Here is a 20,899-nt window from a genome sequence, read left to right on the forward strand (position 1 = left end):
GGAGTCAGCCGAGGAGGAGAGGGAGGAGGATGGAGTAGGAGGAGGAGAAGAAGAGGCAGGCCTGCATGCAATCCATGGCGGTAAAACCAAATCTACATGGGTGCCACGGGTTACATGCTTGATGGCCATCAGAAGGTTCACCCAGTGGGCAGGGTAAGTGATATACCTTCCCTTCCTGTGTTTGCTAGACCACGTGTCTGTGGTCAGATGTATCTTGGCACTGACACTGTGTGCCAGAGATACATTCACTTGCCGCTGAACATGGCCATATAGCTCTGGGATGCCCTTCTGTGAGAAATACTTCCTTCCTGGGACCTTCCATTGTGGTGTTCCAATGGCCACAAATTTTTGAAAGGCCTCCGAGTCCACCAGTTTATATGGCAGTAGTTGGCGGGCTATCAGTTCTGACAAGCCAGTCGTCAACCGTTGGGCAAGAGGGTTATCCGGCATAATAATTTTTTTACGTTCAAACATTAGGCCCACGGAAGACTGCCTTTTTGCAGAAAAACGTGAGCTTGGCGTGATGGAAGGTGGAGTGGAGGACAATTGTGAGGAGAGAGGAGAAGGAGAAGTAGAAGACGAGGCTGGACGGTGAGAGCCTGGAGTGTGGCTTTGTGTGTTCCGTTGCTCCCTCTGGTCTCGGTGATGGCTGCTCATGTGCCTTCTTAAGGCGGTCGTCTCTAGGTGAGTGTTGGGCTTACCTCGACTAATGGGCTGACTGTAAAAATTGCAGATGGCAACACTATTGTCAGTAGCGGACACGTTAAAAAAAGCCCACACTGCGGAGCCATGTGCCGGCGTCCTGGGAGCGCCAGATGTGACCGTACATGGTTGATGCCTCGCTCCTGATACATTCGCATTCTGCTTTGTCCCTCCTGTGCAATCTAAGTTCTTCCTGCTTCTCCTCCCTATCTGATGGTCCATATCTCCCTCTGAACTCCCCTCCTCTTCCTCTCTTGTGGGGCACCCACGTGACATCACTAGACACGTCATCATTGACGTCACCTTCCCCACCGCTATAATTAGAGATCTTGGAGTAGGCAGCAACACCGGGGACCAACCTCCTCCTTGGGCTGATCTGGGTACTGTCGTCAGACTCCTGAGTGGCGGTTGTTGCTACCTCCTCTTCCTGATCCAATGCCAAGAGTGGCTGGGCATCGGAAATGTCTTGTGATGGATCGGAAAATAATTCCTGTGACTCAAGCGGAAGGTATATGGTGGTGGTGGTGTTGGTGGTAGTGTCTTTGGGGGTGCACATAGCAGAGAGTGAAGAAGAAGGTGCAGATCGAGAGGATGAGGAGGGTGCAGAAGGGTAAGGCTGAGTGAGCCACTCAACTAAGTCTGGTGCGTCCTTTGACGTAATCGCACGCACCTTCTGCAATTTGCCACTTTGGCTCAAGCCTGTTGCTCCTGCCCTACCCCTACCACCCCTGCGGAAGGGTCTGCCTCTTCCTCTGCCTGTCATTTTTTAAATGACCCTGTGACAAAAGTCTCTAGAGAAGTGCAGTATGTATGTGGAAGAAGGTATATAACACCCCGCTTCAATCTGTTTTTGGGGGCCACTAGTCTATCACAAAAGTTAAAATACTTTTTTTTATTGCATTTGTCACTCTTTGTAGTATTGCTGCCGAACCGCTCAGCAGTCACAATGCTGCACAGTGGAAATGCACTATACTATGCTTTCTATATGTGCAAGTATTTTATAGATTACACACCTATATACTGCACACAAAATATTACACCTATACCAGTCCTTAAAAGGACCTTTGTGGACCTAGTAGCTAGTGATTTTCAGACTGTCCCTCAGTCCCTACACTGATAAAAGACTGCTGCAGAATAGGGCAGTAATCTGCAGCCACAGCCCTGCACCAGAATCCTATATATTGTACACCTATACCAGTCCTTAAAAGGACCTTTGTGGACCTAGTAGCTAGGGATTTGCAGACTGTCCCTCAGTCCCTACACTGATAAAAGACAGCTGCAGAATCGGGCAGCAGTTAAGTATAATATTATTTCTTTATTTGGAAGAAAGTATATTATACGTGTACAACCCTATATACTGTACACCTATACCAGTCCTTAAAAGGACCTTTGTGGACTTTGTGGACCTAATAGTAATAGCTAGCGGTTAAACTGACTGCCCCTGCTCCACACAGCGTCCTGTCCCTACACTGACAAAAGACAGCTTCAGAATCAGTCAGCAGTGCACTCAGCAATCACCAGCACAGCAGTGCACCAGAATCCTACATACTGTACACCTATACCAGTCCTTAAAAGGACCTTTGTGTACCTAATAGTATTAGCTAGTGATTAAACTGACTGTCCCTGCTGCACACAGCGTCCTGTCCCTACACTGACAAAAGACAGGCTGCTGCAATCACCAGCACAGCAGTGCACTGAACACTATATACTGTACTACACCTATACCAGTCCTTAAAAGGACATTTGTGGACCTAATAGCTAGTGATTTGTGTCACTACAGTCTCTCCCTGCCCCACACAGCGTCCTGTCCCTAAACTGACATAAGACAGAATGTAAAATGGCCACCAGATCAGGTCTATTTATATGTTAGGGGGAATGTCCAATTGTCCATGTGCTGAAATGTCTCAATTGGCTGTCTTGTACCCCATGATGGATGTGTCATCATGGGTCAAAGTTCTTTCACACTGTAAACACATATGTCCACCAGGCAAACAGTGCCAATAGTCTGTCGATCGGGCGAATCGTGAACACGCAAAATTCGCAGCGAACCGACCACCGTGCGAACAGTTCGGCCATCCCTAAACATTAGTACAGCCCAGCCAAACTGATGCCAAAACACAATTTTACACAATTAACCCCAAGACTCAACTACATTCTTGGGAAAAAAAAAAGATTTACAGACATAGCGCGTACTCATCAGGAGTACCGGCACTACACACTCCCCCGGGTCATTTGGACAATGTCCTCATCATCTCGCTAAAAAAAATTACTAATACTACAAAAAAATTTTAAGTACCTGAGCTTTTTGTGGTGTTGGGATTGGAAAAGGAAAGGAAATAACAAACATATTTAAGATTTGTCACATAAAACAGCTCAGATTAATAGACTGTACACATACCACCCAAACCTATCTATCTACACCACCCATTCCCCGGCAGCTTGACAGATGATCTCGGTGCATCCTGAAAAGAAAACACAACAGCAATACAAACATATATTACACTGTTTGTTGGAAGGCAGAATTCTATCCCAGACTCTTTATTCTAAGGCCGCGTACACACGGGCGGATTGTCTGGCCAACTTAGTCCGCTGAACCGTGTTTCAGCGGACAATCCGCTCGTGTGTGGGCTTCAGCTGACTTTTTGAGCGGACAGTCTGACGAAAGTCTTACGGAATTTCCGTAATTTTGTCCGTCCAAACTTGGTTTTGTCCGTCCAAACTTGGTTTCAGCGGACAGTCCGCTCGTGTGTAGGCAAGTTGGACGGACTAAGTATGGCGCATGCTCAGAAAGGATTTACACGGCCGAAGGTTGCATTGCAGTGTATTGGACGTCGTTTTTCTAGTCCCGTCGTACGTGCTGTACACGTCATCGCGCAAGCTTTCAGCGGACTGTCTGTTCATCGTGTGTGGTCAAGTCCGTTCATTCAAAAGTTGGACGGACTGTCTGTCGGATTGTCTGACAGACTTAGTTGGCCAGACAATCTGCCCGTGTGTACGCGGCCTTAGTGTATAAAAGTGCATTTGAAATTGTGGGCAGCAGCCCTCTCACCAACTCCAGGCCTGGAAGGATAGGAATCCTTCACTCCAACTGTATGAATCTTGCTTCAAGCCAGCACCATCATGCTGCTTGTCTTCCGCAAGATGACCCGGACTCTCGGATGGCTCCGTCAGGCATCTCTGGATCCTTCTCGATCCGGTCACACCACGGCTACGGCACCCGGATATCAAGCAGAGTCACTGGTAGTTTCACTCCTCAAAAGCCGGAGGCTGTGCTCTCCGGAAGGCCTCCTCACAGGTCCTTACCGGCAGGCCACAGCGAAAAATGGCCGCATGTGTCCTTTTATACCTACCCAGCATGCAGTTCCACTCCTGAGTGTCCATGGGTAGGTCACTTGGCATTGTGGGTAGGTAGGTCACTTGTGAATGTAAACAAACGGTCACTTCCTGTAACATTTGTAATGTCCTTGTAATAGAAAATAACTGAAGTCCATTTCCCGTATAAACCACTAGATGGCGTCAAATACTAAATTATCACACTACTCATAGATTAACATTGCATTATGTTAGTAGACAAAAATACCAGTGCTACATATATGTGAGTGTGTGTGTATGCATGTATCTGGGTGTGTATATCTGAGTGTATATGTATGTGTATATGCATGTTTCTTAGTGTAGCGCTGACATTCCTGCCAGGCAATGTTAACCTATGGGCAATGTTATAGATTGGTATTTAGCACCATCTAGTGGCCTAAATACAGAAGGAACTTTGTCTATTCCCTGTTTTGAAGAACATAGAGAAATGTTACAGGAAGTGACTGCTTGTTTACATTGTATCAGGGCTTACCTACCCACAATGCCAAGTGACCTACCCATGAACACTCAGTACTGAACTGCATGCTGGGTAGGATATAAAAGGCCCCGCGTGGCCATTTTCTGTCTCTTTCTGGACGTGTGGCCTGCCTGCGAGGATCTGTGAGGAGGCGTTCCAGAGAATGCGGTCTGTTGCAATTGTGGAGCGGAACAATCAGCGATTCTACCCTACACCCTACACTTGTGTGCTGGAGAGACCGTGTGACTGGATCGGAGAAGGATCCAGAGACACCTGACGGAACCACCTGTGAGTCCCAGTCGTATTGCGGAGCGGAATCAGCGTGACGGTGCTGGTGTGAAGCAGGACTGAGACAACCGGAGCAAAGGTTTCCTTTTCTTCCAGGCCGGGTTGGGTGAGAGGGCTGCCGCCCATAATTCTTTTCAAATATTTTTATTAAGATATAAGAGGTAACATTACACAAACATAGAGGATCGTACAGTTTTAAGCAGTCACAACATAAATATACAGCCAGCATTAACAATATGAGGCTATCGTAAGGAACAAAATATAACAGGTGGAAGTATCCAAGATCCAGTAGCTCCGTCTGATTGCTTTAGAGAAAATTTTCTACCATGGATCTGAACTAAACTGAAGAGGGAGTCCTACCATCCAGAGGTCCCCAAGTAGGGTTAGTCATCCCCAGAACTGGGGAACAGAATCCACTCGAAGAGATTATACCCTACTGTAGTATAGTTACAGGAGTAAACCTATGTAGAGACTATTAAAGTCAAACAACAAAAGAGAAAGGGAAAGTAAGAGGAGAAGACAGGGGCAGGAAAGAGTAAAGAAGTATAAAAGAGCAAGGGAGCACAAGGTGGGAAAGGGACAGAGGTGGGGCGGTGGGCGGCCCGGTGTCCCCAAGGGTTTCAATGAAGGAGAGGTATCCCTAGGTAAGAACTAATATTTAGACTATGGTACCAGGAGATGTGGATCAAAATTTGGGGGTAGGAAGTGATCCACCCATGGTTGCCAAATCTTACTGTAGAGTGGGAGTTTATCTAAAATAGTTGCTTCGATTTTGCCATGGATCATAGCCTGGGTAACCCGGTTTTTAGCTTCAGCGATGTGCAGAGTCGCAGATTTCCAGGCTTTCGCGATGGTCTGCTTCGCTGCTGTCACCACCTGGAGGAGGAGCCGCGTTTGGGAACGGGTAAACTTGCGGGGTACTAGGTTTAGTAAGGCGATTGCTGGATCTGGGGATAGACTACATTGTAAGAGCCTGGATAGGATAATAAAAATTTGCTTCCAAAATTCCGTCACCACTGGGCAGGTCCACCATATATGGAGGTGCGTGCCAGGCTCGTTACAACCCCGGAAACAGTTTGGAGAATAGTTTGGCACAAATTTGGATATCCTGGCTGGAACCAGGTACCAGCGTATTAAGACTTTATAATTGGCCTCAGCTGCAATTATATTCTGTGTGGCAAGTTTAGTATTGAGCCAAACTCTGCCCCAATCTTCAGGTTTAAGGTTAAGGGAGAGGTCATGAAACCAAGAGCTAGTGTATGGCGGAGGAGAGTTCGGGATAGAGGAAAGATAGGAGTAGAGACAGAATATGATTCCAGGAGAATGTGGGTCCGTTTTGCAAATTGTCTCAAAAGGAGTTAATCGATCTAGGTAAGCGCATGATTTAGTGGCCGATTGGACAAAGTGGGATATTTGGAGGTATCGGAAACACTCCTTATGAGGAAGTTTGTGTTTGGCTTGCAAGACTGGGAACTTTATGATTGCGTTACTCGACACCAGGTCGCATACTCTAGTGAGGCCCCTTTGGGACCAGGCATCGAACAAGGCAGGACCCGAGTAGGCAGGGGTGAAACTTGGGTGGCCAATAAAGGAGAGTAAAGGGGAGTGAGGTGATTGTAATTTATAGGTAGCCTTCAACTTGTCCCACAATCCCAGTGAGAATCGGGTGAAAGGATTATCAATCGACTTCCTCACTGGAGATGGCAGCCACAGTAGATTAGATACAATCAGGGGGTGGGCATCCACAGTCTCGAGGCTAACCCACAAGGGCGTCTCAATGGTCGCATGATATAAGGCCAATTGGGCCAATTGCGCTGCATAAAAGTAAAGCCTGAGATTGGGTACACCCAGGCCTCCCTGTGTCTTGTGACTGAACAGAATCTGTCTGGAGACTCTAGGCCTCGTTGAACCCCAGATGTACTTAAAAATACGACTCTGCATAACACGGTGGAAATACGGGAAATACGGGGGGATCGCGACCGGGAGTACTCTAAAAAGGTATAGCAACTTGGGCAGCAACGTCATTTTCATGGCCGCGATCCTACCCAACCATGAAACACAGAGTGGTTGCCAGGAGGCCATAAGGGATGTGAGGCTACGTAGCGCGGGGAGATAATTAGCTTGAAACAGCTGGGCTGGGTCACTAGAAAGCTTAACACCCAGATATGGAATGGAGGACGTGGACCACTGAAAGGGATAAGTTTCCCGCAAATTTCGAAAGGTTTCCAAGGGCAGAGACACGTTGAGGGCCCGCGATTTAGTTTGATTTACCTCCAGCCCGGAGATCTGAGCAAATGTATCTAGAAGGAGGAAGAGGTTCGGTAGGGAGGTGTGAGGTGAGGTAATAAACAGAAGGGCATCATCAGCAAATAGGCAAAGCTTGTGCGATATAGAGGCATTGTCCAAGCCTTTGATATTGGGGTCTGTTCTGATTAAGGCCGCAAGGGGTTCTATGGCTAGGGCAAAGATTAGTGGGGAAAGGGGACATCCCTGCCTGGTTCCACGTTGGATAGGGAATCTATTAGAGGCAAAGCCCGAGTATTTAACATACGCCTGTGGGTGGGTATAAAGGGCCTGTACCTACTGTAAAAAGTGCGGGCCAAAGCCCCAACGCTGTAGTATATACTGCAAGTATGGCCAGGAAATCGTGTCAAAGGCTTTTCGAATATCTAGCGAAAGAAGGTGCATTGGGATTTTACAAGATCTAGCGATATGTTGCAAGAGAACTACTCAACGTATATTGTCGCTAGATTGCCGTCTAGGGATAAATCCCACTTGGTCCTTATGGACCAGGTTGCCAATGAACTGGTTAAGACGTAGGGCTAGTACTTTGGCTAATAGCTTGATATCAGTGTTTAAAAGGGATATGGGCCTATAATTAGACCAAAGCGTATTATCATTATTGGGTTTAGGGATCATAGATATAATTGCAGTCAAGGTGTCTCTACCGAAGGACCCATCCTTAAGGAGGGCATTAAAGGTGTTTGCCAGTAAGGGGGCCAGAGTGTCTGCAAATTTTCTGTAGTATGAGTTAGAAAGGCCATCAGGGCCCGGTCGTTTATGTGGTTTCAAGGTTCTAATGGCATGTAGTATCTCCTGTGAGGTGATCAGGGCTTCCATAACTTCCCGGCTAGAGTTGGATAGAGAGGAAATCTGAAGACCTTGGAGTAGGGAATCAGTAATTTCCCTGGGGCAAGGGGAGGTAGATTCATACAATTTAGCTAGTTTCTTTTCTGAACACGGACACTATTTTAACCGGATTGCTAGTGAGAGTGTTTTTACCGACCTTCAACCGGACAGGTTTAAACGAACGTTCTGGGTTCCGAAGACGTAAAGCTAGAAAGGTGTCCGGCTTGTTGGCCTTGATGTAAATATTGTGTTTGGAACTACGGATAGCTTTGTCAGCAGCTTCCGCCAAGAGCAGGTCTAGTTCTAATCTTGATTTTTCCATGATCAATCTATTATCGGCTGTCGGAGAAGCTTGGAACTGTAATAGGCCCTTATTATAGTTAGCCTCTAAATGTTGTGTTTTCAGGAGTTTATCCCTCTTAAGGTGTGTGGCGATAGAGATACATTTACCTCTTATCACAGGCTTGTGCGCCTGCCAGAGGAGGATGGGGGATATACCCGGGGTGGCATTATGTTGAATATATTCAGCTAGAGCTACTTGGATATCTAAACAAAATGATTGATTGGCCAGAAGTTTATCACTAATGCACTAAGTCTTATCTGTAGATTGAGGGATCAGAGATGAAATTGTGGTAATGACAGCACCAGGGGCGGACTGACAACTTATGGGGCCCCCGGGCAATAAGAGATTATGGGGCCCCCAGGCTTACAGATGGCCGCCACATGGAGGAGGTGCACAAAGCTCGGCGACATGCAGGATGGCAGGAGACCTAGAGCTGGTGACCCAGTAAAGGCACCACGAGCCTCTCATGGGCAGTGCCACCTTAACATCATGGGCCCCTGGGCAAAATACTGCACTGGGACCCCTACCAGGGAGATGATGATCTGTGGCATGCATAGTGAACCATGGCGAACAATGGGCATGGTCAATGGGAGAGTCTTAACCACTTCAGCCCCGGAAGTATTTACCCCCCTTCCTGACCAGAGCACTTTTTGCGATTCGGCACTGCGTCGCTTTAGCTGACAATTGCGCAGTCATGCGAGGTTGTACCCAAACAAAATTGATGTCCTTTTGTTCCGACAAATAGAGCTTTCTTTTGATGGGATTTTTAGTTTTTGCGCTATAAACGAAAAAAGGCAGACACTTTTTTTTTTAAAAAGCAATAATATTTTTTACTTTATACTATAAAAAAAGTAAGATAGATAGATAGAGAGATGGATAGATATACACACACACACACACATACATACATATTTTTTTTCCACAGTTTAGGCCAATATGTATTCTTCTACATATTTTTGTTAAAAAATAAAAAATAAAATCACAATAAACGTATATTGATTGGTTTGCGCAAAAGTTATAGCGTCTACAAAATGGGGGATCGATTTATGGCATTTTTATTATAATTTTTTTTTTTTTTTACTAGTAATGACGGCGGGACGGCGACATTATGGCAGACAGATTGGACACTTTTGACATGCCCTACGGCAGAGTAGGCTTGTGCAATTCGTTTCGTAACGAATCGAAATTCGGCCGAATTTTGCATCTTTCGGACATTCGGATGCATCCGAATGTCCAAATAAAAAAATAACAAATTACAACGAATACGAAAGAAATATAACGAATGAATTCGAATGAATTCGACATGATTCGACATTATTTCAACCGCATTCGAAATGATTTCAACATGATTCAACATTATTTCAACCGCATTCGAAAATATTTTGTGACCCGAATTTAGGGCCATGTATCTCGGGGTCACTTGGTGCTAGACACTTTAAATTTGGATATGTTGTAGAGCTAGTATTATTGTGTTTGCATACCAAATTTGGGGTTTCTAGCTATAAGTGACCCCGAGATATGTGGCCCCAAAATCGGGTCGCAAAATGTCATTCTCTGCTCTATTAACTAATAACATTTTGCGACCCGATTTTGGGGCCACATATCTCGGGGTCAATTATAGCTAGAAACCCCAAATTTGGTATGCAAACACAATAGTACTAGCACTACAACATATCCAAATTTGAAGTGTCTAGCACCAAGTGACCCCGAGATACATGGCCCTAAATTCGGGTCACAAAATATTTTCGAATGCGGTTGAAATAATGTTGAATCATGGTGAAATCATTTTGAATCCGGTAGAAATATTTTCGAATTTCATTGAAATATTTTCGAATGTGGCCGATTTTTCGAATTCGGTAGAAAACTAAACGAAATCCGAAAACGAATTTAAGGAAGTTAACGAATATAACTAAACGAAATTAATGAATTAACGAATTAAAACAAAACAAAACTAAACAAATTTTTTTCCTTTTGCACATGTCTACGGCAGAGCCCCCAGAGTGCCACCTTCCATGAATATCCCCTTACACACACACACACACACACACACACACACACACACACACACACACACACACACACACCTTTGCACCTTGGTGCTTGGTGAGGTAGGCAGCTGGCGGGCAAGGCCTTTAAAAAAATAAATAAAGCCACATGTTGCAGGCTCTGAACTGCACATGTGCTGTCGTAGACCCAGCGGAATAGTGAACTGCAGTGGTTGGCCTCAGATCGGGCAGTGGGGCGTATGAATAAAAGCTGTGCACCGTGATATCACTGCCCGGGTGTGCACCCGGACCTGCCTTGTGCCTGATCCCAGGCCGAGCTCAGCAGTGCACCAATCAGATGGCTCCGAATGGCAACAAGGGCATTTTTCAGGGGCACAGGATTGTTGGATCAAATTCTGTTGAGCGGCAGTGAGCACACATGGATCATACAGTATACACACACGCATTGCACACTACACACAGATGCACAGTATATACACAAACACATGCATGCACAGTATACATACACGCATGCACAGTAACACACAGACACAGTATACTTCCAGACACACACACACACACACACTAGTGCACAGTATACACACACACGCACACAGTATAGACACAGACACATGCCTGCACAGTATACACACACACACACACACACACACACACACACACACACACAGTAGTGCACAGTATAGACACAGACACATGCCTGCACAGTATATATATACACACACACACACAGTATATGCACAGAGTATACACACACGCATGCACAGTATACACACACAGTAATATATATATATATATATATATATATATATATATATATATATATATAATATATATATATATATATATATATATATATATATATATATATATATATATATACACATACACACACACACACACACACAGTATACACATGCATGCACAGTACACATACAGTATACATATACACAGTACACACCAGCAGTTTTTACCCAAAAAAAGTCTGATGGAACACACTGCTGCCTCCATCTCCTGGCATGCTGAGACTTGTAGTACCCCAGCAGCTGACAGACACAGGAATAGTAATGCATGGGAGGGGGCGGGGCCTGTGTCTGGTGGGCAGGTAATGAGTAGGGAGGTGTAGCACAGATGGGGGGGAGGAGACATTCAGGACATCCTCCAGAAGCAGTTCACTTCTCCTCAGACAAACGATCTAATTGCTTCAGAGACAGGAAGAGCCCTGCTTGAACAAACACAGCCTCCCCCTCCCCCTTGCTGACAATGGTAAACCACTCATAATAATACATTCAGCTCAGTTGCTCACCTTCTATCAGGCTGTCCCCTCCCCCTCCCCCTCCCCCTCCTCCTCCTCCTCCTCCTCCTCCTCCTCCTCCTCCTCCTCCAGCTGTCGGCATCTCCTGCTCATATCTCAAATAAGCCGCGCTGGAGAAGGGGGCGGGTACACTGTTTTCCCATTGGCTGAGGAGGCAGTGGAGAGGCGGGGCAACTACAATCTCTGTATTTTTACATTAAAAGTATGTCGGTAAGGGACATTTCAGTGACAGAAGTAAAAAAACAGATTTTCTACATACTGTCCCTGGTTTTTATTATGGCTAACAACCCTGATGGGGCCCCCTAGTGGCCGGGCCCTCGGTCCGTGACCGAGTGACCGAATGGTCAGTCTGCCCCTGACCTCGCCCCATGTTGGAGACTTGTTCAATGGACCCCTGTTTACACACTCAGGTCAGTTAAGCCTTCCCACACTGGGAGTAGTGTATGCTGATTGTCTCTGTGGAGATCCTGAGACGTTTAGATCACACAACTTCAAGAAAGCCAGCTTTACCTTCCAACTCAACAGGGGGCAGTGTTGCACCGTATCATGTAAAATCAATAAAGAATATATAGTGCTCTCTGCTTATAGGTATGCATTTATTAAGAAGGGAAAAAGCTACACTTCCATACGAGGCACTAAAATCCTAGTGCCTGGATGAACAGCATGCGGTCAAAGCTTGGTGACCAGTGATAAAATGAAATGAATGAGAGGTGTCTGCAGCCGTCATGGTGTGGATTCCCCTGCACGTGAATCGTTCCAGTGGGCGGGACTTCATCAGCAGTGATATTTAAAGGAATATTACATTTTTATTGTTTCACTTTAATCATTATTAAAATCACTGCTCCCGAAAAAACGGGCATTTTAAAAACTTTTTTTTTGCATTGATACATGTCCCCTGGGGCAGTACCCGGCTCCCCAAACCCTTTTTATGGCAATAACTTGCTCATAAGCCTTTAAAATTAGCACTTAGAAAGTGATTTTTCATGTTCCTGTCCCATAGACTTTAATGGTGTTCACATGTTCAAAAAAATCTTTTGCTTGTTCACATGTTCTGCTGCGAACCGAACCGAGGGGGGTGTTCGGCTCATCTCTACTAACTGTCTAGTAGCACTGAACAGAGCGCTATTCTATCTCTCTCCATGCCAATATCACACTGAAAATGACCACTATGGGGAGAATATTTTTTGGGTGTGGAGCGGGACTAAGGAGCAATGAGCTATGATTGGATAAAGTCATCATTACTTTCTGCAATCGTGGCTCTGACAGTGCTCTGTGCCCTGATTGGGCAAAGCTTTCATTGCTTAATTCAATCAGGGCTTCCAATGTACTGTGCGGAGGTGCAGTGCATTGTGGTCATTCTGCGGACCGAACACATGGTTGAACGCCTCAATAATTTGGGTGCTCAAACGGGTGAACAGCCAGTGTTCACCCAACATTAAATGTTAGTTTTCATGGAAGGAGTGTGACTGGAGATACAAAGTACACATTTTATTCCACTTTATAACGACACATTACATCCCTGCCACAAAGCATGGCCAACTTATTACAGATGAGATAAAGAATTCTTTTTACAATTTTATGCATTTTTCTATTCAATATTTTTTAAAACTGGCATATAAAAGAATATAAAAAAAGTTTAAACATTAATGTTAAAACAATATAATGTTCTTACATACCTGTGCCTGGACAGAGAAGAGTCCACAGGAGGAGGACACGCAGGGGGCACAGGAGGATGACACGCAGGGGGCACATCGCTGCAGTCGGGGTATCTGGTCTGTGTGAAATAATGAGAAGTTATATATTTACAGAAAACTCAAACAGGAAGAAGATTAGATTTTGCAAAACTCTTGTTTCCTCTTTTTTCAAGAATAAAATCTGGTGCGTCAGACCAACCACATCCAACATTTCATTTGTAGTAGATTTCAAAGTGATAAACCAGCAGAAAGTGTTTTATCTCGGGGACTTTCTTGGTAAGATATCTGTGCCGAGTTCCCGGCTACTCACAATTCAATACTCAATTTTTTCCTCTTGTAATGAACGGTCTTCTCACTTCAGATCCCACAGTGGGTCCATCTGTTCCTCCGGCTCCCCCAATCACATACAGGTGGATATCCTCCATGGGTGACCAGTTGGTGCAGAGTGAGTAAAGTACTTGAAACCTTTCCCTGTGGCTCCTGTTCACACTGCCAATTTATTGACCTGAGTATGCATTTGCCAACCCAATGACCACATGTTTATCCCCAAACATTTTGGCAATTGTCAAACGTCAGGGGTAGTCTATTTTTTGCAGTGTGAATGTGGTTGCTACTATGTGGACAAGACTATTCAAAAATTCTGGAAGCGTATATCTATCGCCACATACAAAGTATGAGACAAAGTGATCCTGAATATATGTCCATGCTGGCTGCTACCCCGAGTGTCATTCTTGGCCCTGGATCGAGTCCACCCCAGTCCACGGGATGGGAACTTCAACAAGTCCCTCCTCCAGCATGAACTGTGGTGGATCTCTGATCTGAATTCCACTTTGCCCCAGGCCTCAATGAGGCCTTTAGCTTCAAGCCATTTCTTCAAGGTTTCATCTCTGGAGGTTTTGAAAAGGACCTCTGATCACGTAGGACTTCTCACTGTGGTCTCCATATCTGGGATGTTTTTAATTATATCTCAACACCAGAGTAAATTTAGGGTACGCAGCCATTAAAATCCTCTTTGTGGCCCCCATATCCTTCTATATATAAAACAACAAAAGGAGGATAGAGCAAAGGTTGGTACAGAAGACACACCTTGGGGGGAAAAAGAAATGTCACATAATATGCATAAAAAAAATATAGAATAAAAGTCGTGGATAATCAGATATGGAGTTCATAAAGTCCAATTGAGTGCTATGGTAACACTAGTGGCAGCTCCCTTTAGAGTGAAACAATTCTCTTGAAGACAAATGGAAAGACAACACAGTGCACCAGACTAAGTGTAGCAGAAATATCAAAAGGTGCTTTAAGAACATCAGCCAATGTCAGGAAAATGGCAGAAGAAGGACTGGCAATTCCACCCAATATAATCATGGCCACCATGGTGCACAGCGTGACTGATGTGGGCAGTACTTCTGGGTCTATTTAACCACTTGCCATCCGCTGCACGTCGATATATGTTGGCAGAATTACAGCAGTGGGCAAGTGGGCTTACCTGTATGTCCCCTTTAATTTGCGAGCTAGTGGGCGTGTGCCACTGGCGGGGCGCACGCAGTATACTGCGTGACCGCGCCCCGCGGGCTCAATGTCTGCCGGTGTTCCGCGATCGTGGCATGGAGAGGCAGATCGAGGAGATGCCTATGTAAACATCCCCCCTACAATAACAATCACTCCCTAGGGCACACTTAACCCCTTGATCGCCCCCTAGTGTTTAACCCCTTCCCTGCCAGTGTCATTTACACAGTAATCGGTGCATTTTTATAGCACTGATCGCTGTATAAATGTGAATGGTCCCAAAATAGTGTCAAAAGGGTCCGATGTGTCGGCCGCAATGTCGCAGTCACAATAAAAAATAAAAAAAATAAAACAGATCACCTCCATTACTAGTAAAAAAATAATAAAAATGCCATAAATCTATTCCCTATTTTGTAGACACTATAACTTTTGCGCAAACCAATCAATATACTGTATATACTGGAGTATAAGCCAAGTTTTTCAGCATGCCCCCCTCGTCTTATACTCGAGTCTGTGTCCAGGCGCACGTGGCTGCAGATGATCTCCCAGCGCTGTGACGTAAGTCTAGTCGGCGGCTGTGCAGTGTAACAAAGCCCCTCCTCCTCCTCGATAGGCGGAACACTGACTCACTGCTGGGAAACTGAGTCAGTGTTCCATCACGGACGAGGAGGAGGCGGGGCTCTGTTACACTACACGGCCTCCGACTAGACTGCATATCACAGCGCCGGTGTAGCAGTAAAAACGGTATGGAGAACATAAGGCTGCAGATGGGCACAGTGGTACATGAGGCACAGATCAGGTAGGGAGATTGGCACAGTGAGGCACACAGATGGACAAAATACCACCAAAAGAAATCTCTATTTGTGGGGAAAAAAAGTACATCAATTTTGTTTGGGTGCAGCATCGCATGACCGCTCAATTGTCAGTTAAAACAACACTGTGCCGTAATGGAAAAAGCGCTCTGGTCAGAAAGGGGGTAAATCCTTCCGGGGCTGAAGTGGTTAAGCCTGCTGTTGGAGCCACCCCTTGCTGGATTAATCGTCAGCTCCCCAATGTTTCCTGTGCTCCTGTGTCTCCGTGATTCTATTCCCTGTTACCGACCTGACTTGTTTGACTTCTGCTTCTGATCCGCTCCTGAACTCTGGCTTGCACCACTGACTACGCTCCTGTTCACTCCTTCATCTGTACTTTGTCTCTGGCATTTCTGGACTGATCTCTTGTGTATTATCCCTGGCTTGTCTTCAGTTCTTGCTACTGACATATACTGCCTGGTACCCCGCGCTCAGCGGCTCTGTGGGTCATCCCAGCAACTACCAGTGCACTCCACGTGACTGGCTCATCAACAACACATGGCAAATCATGCACCTTTGTGCACTGCTCCCTCTGTATCACTCCCAGGGGAGCACTGCACCGCAAAGGGGCACCCTCGCAGCAATCGGCCTCTTCCTTGGAACCTGACAGTATAATCCAGCCATATGTCTGAGGTCAAAGGAAGCACGTCCCTTTTGGAGGCTCTGTGCCAACAAGTTTCCACCCTAACGCAGAGCAACAATTACAGGAGGGCTACTTTCAGTTGGAAGGTTGTCTGCAGCACCTGTCAGCGCCACTTGTCAGTGCCACCTGCTCTGTGGGATCAAGGCTTGCCCTCTGCCAGAGCTGTGGGAGCAGCTTCTTCTCTGAAATGCACCACCTCTACCCATACAGTAATGGTCCCACCACCCGAGCCTCGGGTGCCAATGCCTGAGTGCTTTACTGGGGACTAGGGATGAGCTTCGTGTTCGAGTCGAACATACGTTCGACTCGAACATCGGCTGTTCGCCCGTTCGGCGAATTCCGAACATTATGGGCCGTTCGCGCCAAATTCGTGTGGCGCTCACGGCCCACAATGCACTGCGTCATCGCAGTGCATTGCTGGCTCATGATTGGCCAAGCATGCACTGTGACCCCGCATGCTTGGCCAATCACAGCGCCAGCAGCGAGGAGAGCCATGATTGGCCACAGGCAGGATACCTGTGACCAATCATAGCTCAGGCTGTGTAGTACACGCCCCACACTATATAAGACCGCCAGCGCGGCGGCCTTGTGTAGTGTGTTGGCGTCTGAAGCAGTTAGTGGGTGTTCTGTGTACCTTCAACACAGAATACACCGATCGTTATCGGCCGATTTTCGATCTTGCTCTTCTGTAGTGGTTGTTGTCTGCGTGCCCTGACCGCAGTATACACCGCTATATTCACCTCACCTATATAGCTAGTGATCTATCTTTTATAATAGAGCTTGCAGTCAGTAGTGTTAGGAGCTTGTGCGTGCTGTCTGCGTGCTCTGTACCCAGTACACACCGCTATATCCACCTACATAGCTCTTCTCTATTTGAGCCCACTTGCCATCTGCAGGAGTTATTGGAAGTTGTGTGTGCCTCCAGCACAGCACAGTATACATCTGTATATACCCCTTTATCTCTGGTGTTCTATAATAAAGGCATCTGCAGGAGTTAGTGGGTGTTTTGTGCCTCCAGCACAATATACACCTGTATCTACCCTTTATTTCTGTTCTCTAATAGAGCCATCTGCAGGGCTTAGTGGGTGTTGTGTGCCTCCAGTACAGTATACCCCCTTATCTCTGGTGTTCTATAATAAAGGCATCTGCAGGAGTTAGTGGGTGTTGTGTGCCTCCAACACAATATACACTACCCAACTGCTGTTTTACCCAACTCCCTTCAGGCCATTACCATGTCTGGAAAGCCAGCAAGGAGAGGCAGACAGGCGCGAGCCGATAAAAGAGGGCAAGCAGGCTCTGTGTCTAGAGACAACAGTGCTGGTCGTGGACGCGGTGCATTGTCATCAGCACGTGGCCATGGGACACGCTTGTCCTTCTTTTCGGCAGCTGGACATGTTGAACCGCAACATGCCAACGACTTGGTAGAGTGGATGACCAAGCCCTCTTCATCCTCCTCATCCTCTCTCACCCAGTCTCAGGGTACTAGCAAAGCAGCTGCCAACGCATCGTCTTCCCTCGTCTCAATGTCATCATCAGTGACTCCTTCCCTAGACCCACCACGTCCTCCTGAGGAGTCTCCTGAACTCTTTGAGCACAGTGTTGGGTACATGCTCCAGGAGGATGCCCAGTGTTTTGTAGGCTCTGATGATGACACTCAGCTAGAGGAAGGCAGTAGCGTGAATGCAGAGAGAGGGGATGCTCAAGAAGGACAGCAATCTGGCAGTCATTTTCCACAAGCTGCAGCATATTGCCAGGTTTGCTACAGCGATGAAGAGGGAGGGGATGATGAGGGCACTGACTCCACGTGGGTGCCTGGAAGGAGAGAGGAGGAGGAGGAGGAGGAGGCACATGTTCAACGAGGCAGGATGCCCTCCGGGGGCCAGCTTAGGGGCAGCACACCGACTGAATCAAACCGCAGAGCTCCGCCTGTGCAGGGCGCTGCCTCTGTGCGTTATTCTAAAAGTTCTTTGGTGTGGGCCTTTTTTGAGACGAGTGCATCAGATCGCACTGCTGCTATTTGCAACATATGTCTCAAGCGTATCTCGCGTGGCCAAAACATCAGCCGCTTGGGCACCACATGCTTGACCAGACATATGTTGACCTGCCATGCAGCTCGTTGGCAAGCGTACCTCAAAGACCCACACCAAAGAACAAAGCGGACCTCTCCTTGCTCCTCATCAGCTGGCATCTCCAACCCCACTAGACCTTCAGTCCTCTCTGAAACCTGCTCTGAGAGGAATGAAGGTGTAGAATTAGGTGTGTCACAGCCAAGTGCTTACGGGCACTCTGCTAGCAGTACACCCACGTCCGATTATAGCAGGCAAATGTCCCTGCCCCAGCTGCTGGACCGGCGAAAGAAGTTCACTCCCAGCCATCCACATGCCCAGCGGTTGAATGCTAGCTTGGCTAAATTGCTAGCACTTCAACTGCTGCCTTTTCAGTTGGTAGACTCGGCCCCCTTCCGTGAGTTTGTACAATGTGCGGTTCCTCAGTGGCAGGTCCCCAAACGCCACTTTTTCTCACGGAAGGCGATTCCGGCTCTCTACCGGCATGTGGAAGGCAATGTCCTTGCCTCGCTGGACAGAGCGGTCAGCGGTAAGGTGCATATTACCGCTGACTCATGGTCCAGCAGGCATGGACAGGGACGTTACCTGTCTTTCACGGCCCATTGGGTCACTCTTCTGGCAGCTGGGAAGGATGCAGGACAAGGTGCAGTAGTGTTGGAGGTTGTTCCGCCACCACGCCTCCAAAATGGTACTATTGGTTGTGACACACCTCTCTCCTCCACCCCCTCCTCTTCTTCTTCCTCCATGGCCTCTTCCAGTGCTCTGTCCTCAGAACCAGCAGTGCTCCGTAGGCGTTCCAGGGGCTACGCAAGTACGCAGGCAAAACGATGCCATGCCGTGCTTGCGCTGGTTTGTTTGGGGGACAGGAGCCACACTGGGGCGGATGTTTTGTCAGCTCTGCAGGGGCAGGCCGAGAGGTGGTTGACGACACACCAGCTTAAGCCAGGAATGGTGGTTTGCGACAATGGCACCAACCTCCTCTCCGCCCTCCGACAGGGACAACTGACCCATGTGCCCTGTGTAGCTTACGTCCTTAATCTGGTGGTGCAGCGGTTCTTGGGCAGGTACCCCGGCTTACAGGATGTCCTGAAGCAGGCCAGGAAAGTCTGTGTGCATTTCCGCCGATCATTTAATGCCTGTGCTCGGCTGGCTGAGCTCCAAAAGGAGTTGAACCTGCCCAAGAACCGCCTTATATGTGACATGCCCACCAGGTGGAACTCAACGTTGGCCATGCTGCAGCAGCTGCACGCGCAGCAGAGGGCCATCAATGACTACCTGTGCGACTACGGCACCAGGACAGGGTCAGGGGAGCTCGGTTTTTTCTCACCACGCCAGTGGGGCATGATCAAGGATGCATGCACTGTCCTGTCACCGTTTGAGGAGGCCACAAGGATGGTGAGCAGTGACAGTGCATGCATCAGTGACACTGTACCTCTTGTCCACCTCTTGGAGCATACGCTGCGTGGAATAATGGACAGGGCACTTGAGGCAGAACAGAGGCAGGAAGAGGAGGACTTCCTTGCCTCTCAAGGCCCCCTTTATCCAGACAGTGTTCCTGCTGTGCCACCCATCACACAGGAAGAGGAGGAGGAGGAAGAGGAGGAGGAGGATGATTGTGTCAGCATGGAGGTGGAGGCTGGTACTCAGCATCAGCAGCAGTCTTGTAGGGATGATTTACAGTCCCAAGAAACCCGTGGACTTGTACGTGGCTGGGAGGAGGTAGCTGTGGATCATGTTGTCCTTAGGGACCCAGAGGACTCCGGACCGAATGCCTCAGCTAACCTACGCTGCATGGCCTCCCTGATCCTGCAAAGCCTGCAGAAGGATCCTAGTATTCTTCGGATCAAGGAGAGGGACCATTACTGGCTGGCCACTCTCCTTGATCCACGGTACAAGGGTAAGGTTGCCGACCTTATCTTGCCATCGCAGAGGGAGCAGAGGATGAGACATCTCCGGGAGGCCTTGCAGAAAGGTCTGTGCAACGCGTTCCCAGAGACTGGGAGGTTACAAACTCCTGGTCCTGGACAACGTGTTGCTGAGGCCTCGGTCAGAAGGAGCGGTGGAGAAGGTGGCCGTCTGACTGATGCTTTCAGACAATTTTTTAGTCCGCAGCCCCAAGGTATGATCGGTTCCAGCAACCATCGCCAGCGTCTGATTTACATGGTGCAGGAATACCTAGGGGCAAGGTCAGACTTGGACACCTTTCCCACCGAAAATCCTCTGGCTTACTGGGTCTTGAGGATGGATCACTGGCCAGAGCTTGCACAGTATGCAATTGAGCTACTGGCCTGTCCTGCATCCAGCGTTCTTTCGGAACGCACCTTCAGTGCTGCTGGTGGCTTTGTTACCGATCACAGGGTGCGCCTGTCCACCGAATCATTTGATCGACTGACCTTCATCAAGATGAATCAGTCTTGGATCACCCACAGCTACCAAGCACCTGAAGCTGATGTAACCGAATAATTTTTTTTGAAATATCACATCCCTTCAACACTGCCTATGCTGATGCTGAGTGACTGTCCTGTTATGT

General features: G+C 47.4%; 1 protein-coding gene across 6 annotated transcripts in view; it reads right to left on the bottom strand.

Annotated features, from left to right (window-relative positions):
- LOC143981547 (immunoglobulin superfamily member 10-like) overlaps positions 1 to 13,382 on the bottom strand; it is a 492,232-nt gene extending 478,850 nt beyond the window's left edge. For all 6 annotated transcript variants that reach the window (XM_077479487.1, XM_077479485.1, XM_077479488.1 and 3 more), the window contains exon 1: positions 13,286 to 13,382. In XM_077479487.1, the coding sequence (XP_077335613.1) occupies positions 13,286 to 13,361 (76 nt within the window). In that variant the 5' untranslated portion in view covers positions 13,362 to 13,382. The remainder of the gene's footprint in view (positions 1 to 13,285) is intronic.
- Between the last annotated feature and the right edge of the window lie 7,517 nt (positions 13,383 to 20,899).

Source organism: Lithobates pipiens, unplaced genomic scaffold (assembly GCF_037356315.1).
Source record: "Lithobates pipiens isolate NorthernLeopardFrog02 unplaced genomic scaffold, aLitPip1_a1.2 Scaffold_16, whole genome shotgun sequence".
Classification (NCBI taxonomy): Eukaryota; Metazoa; Chordata; class Amphibia; order Anura; family Ranidae; genus Lithobates; species Lithobates pipiens.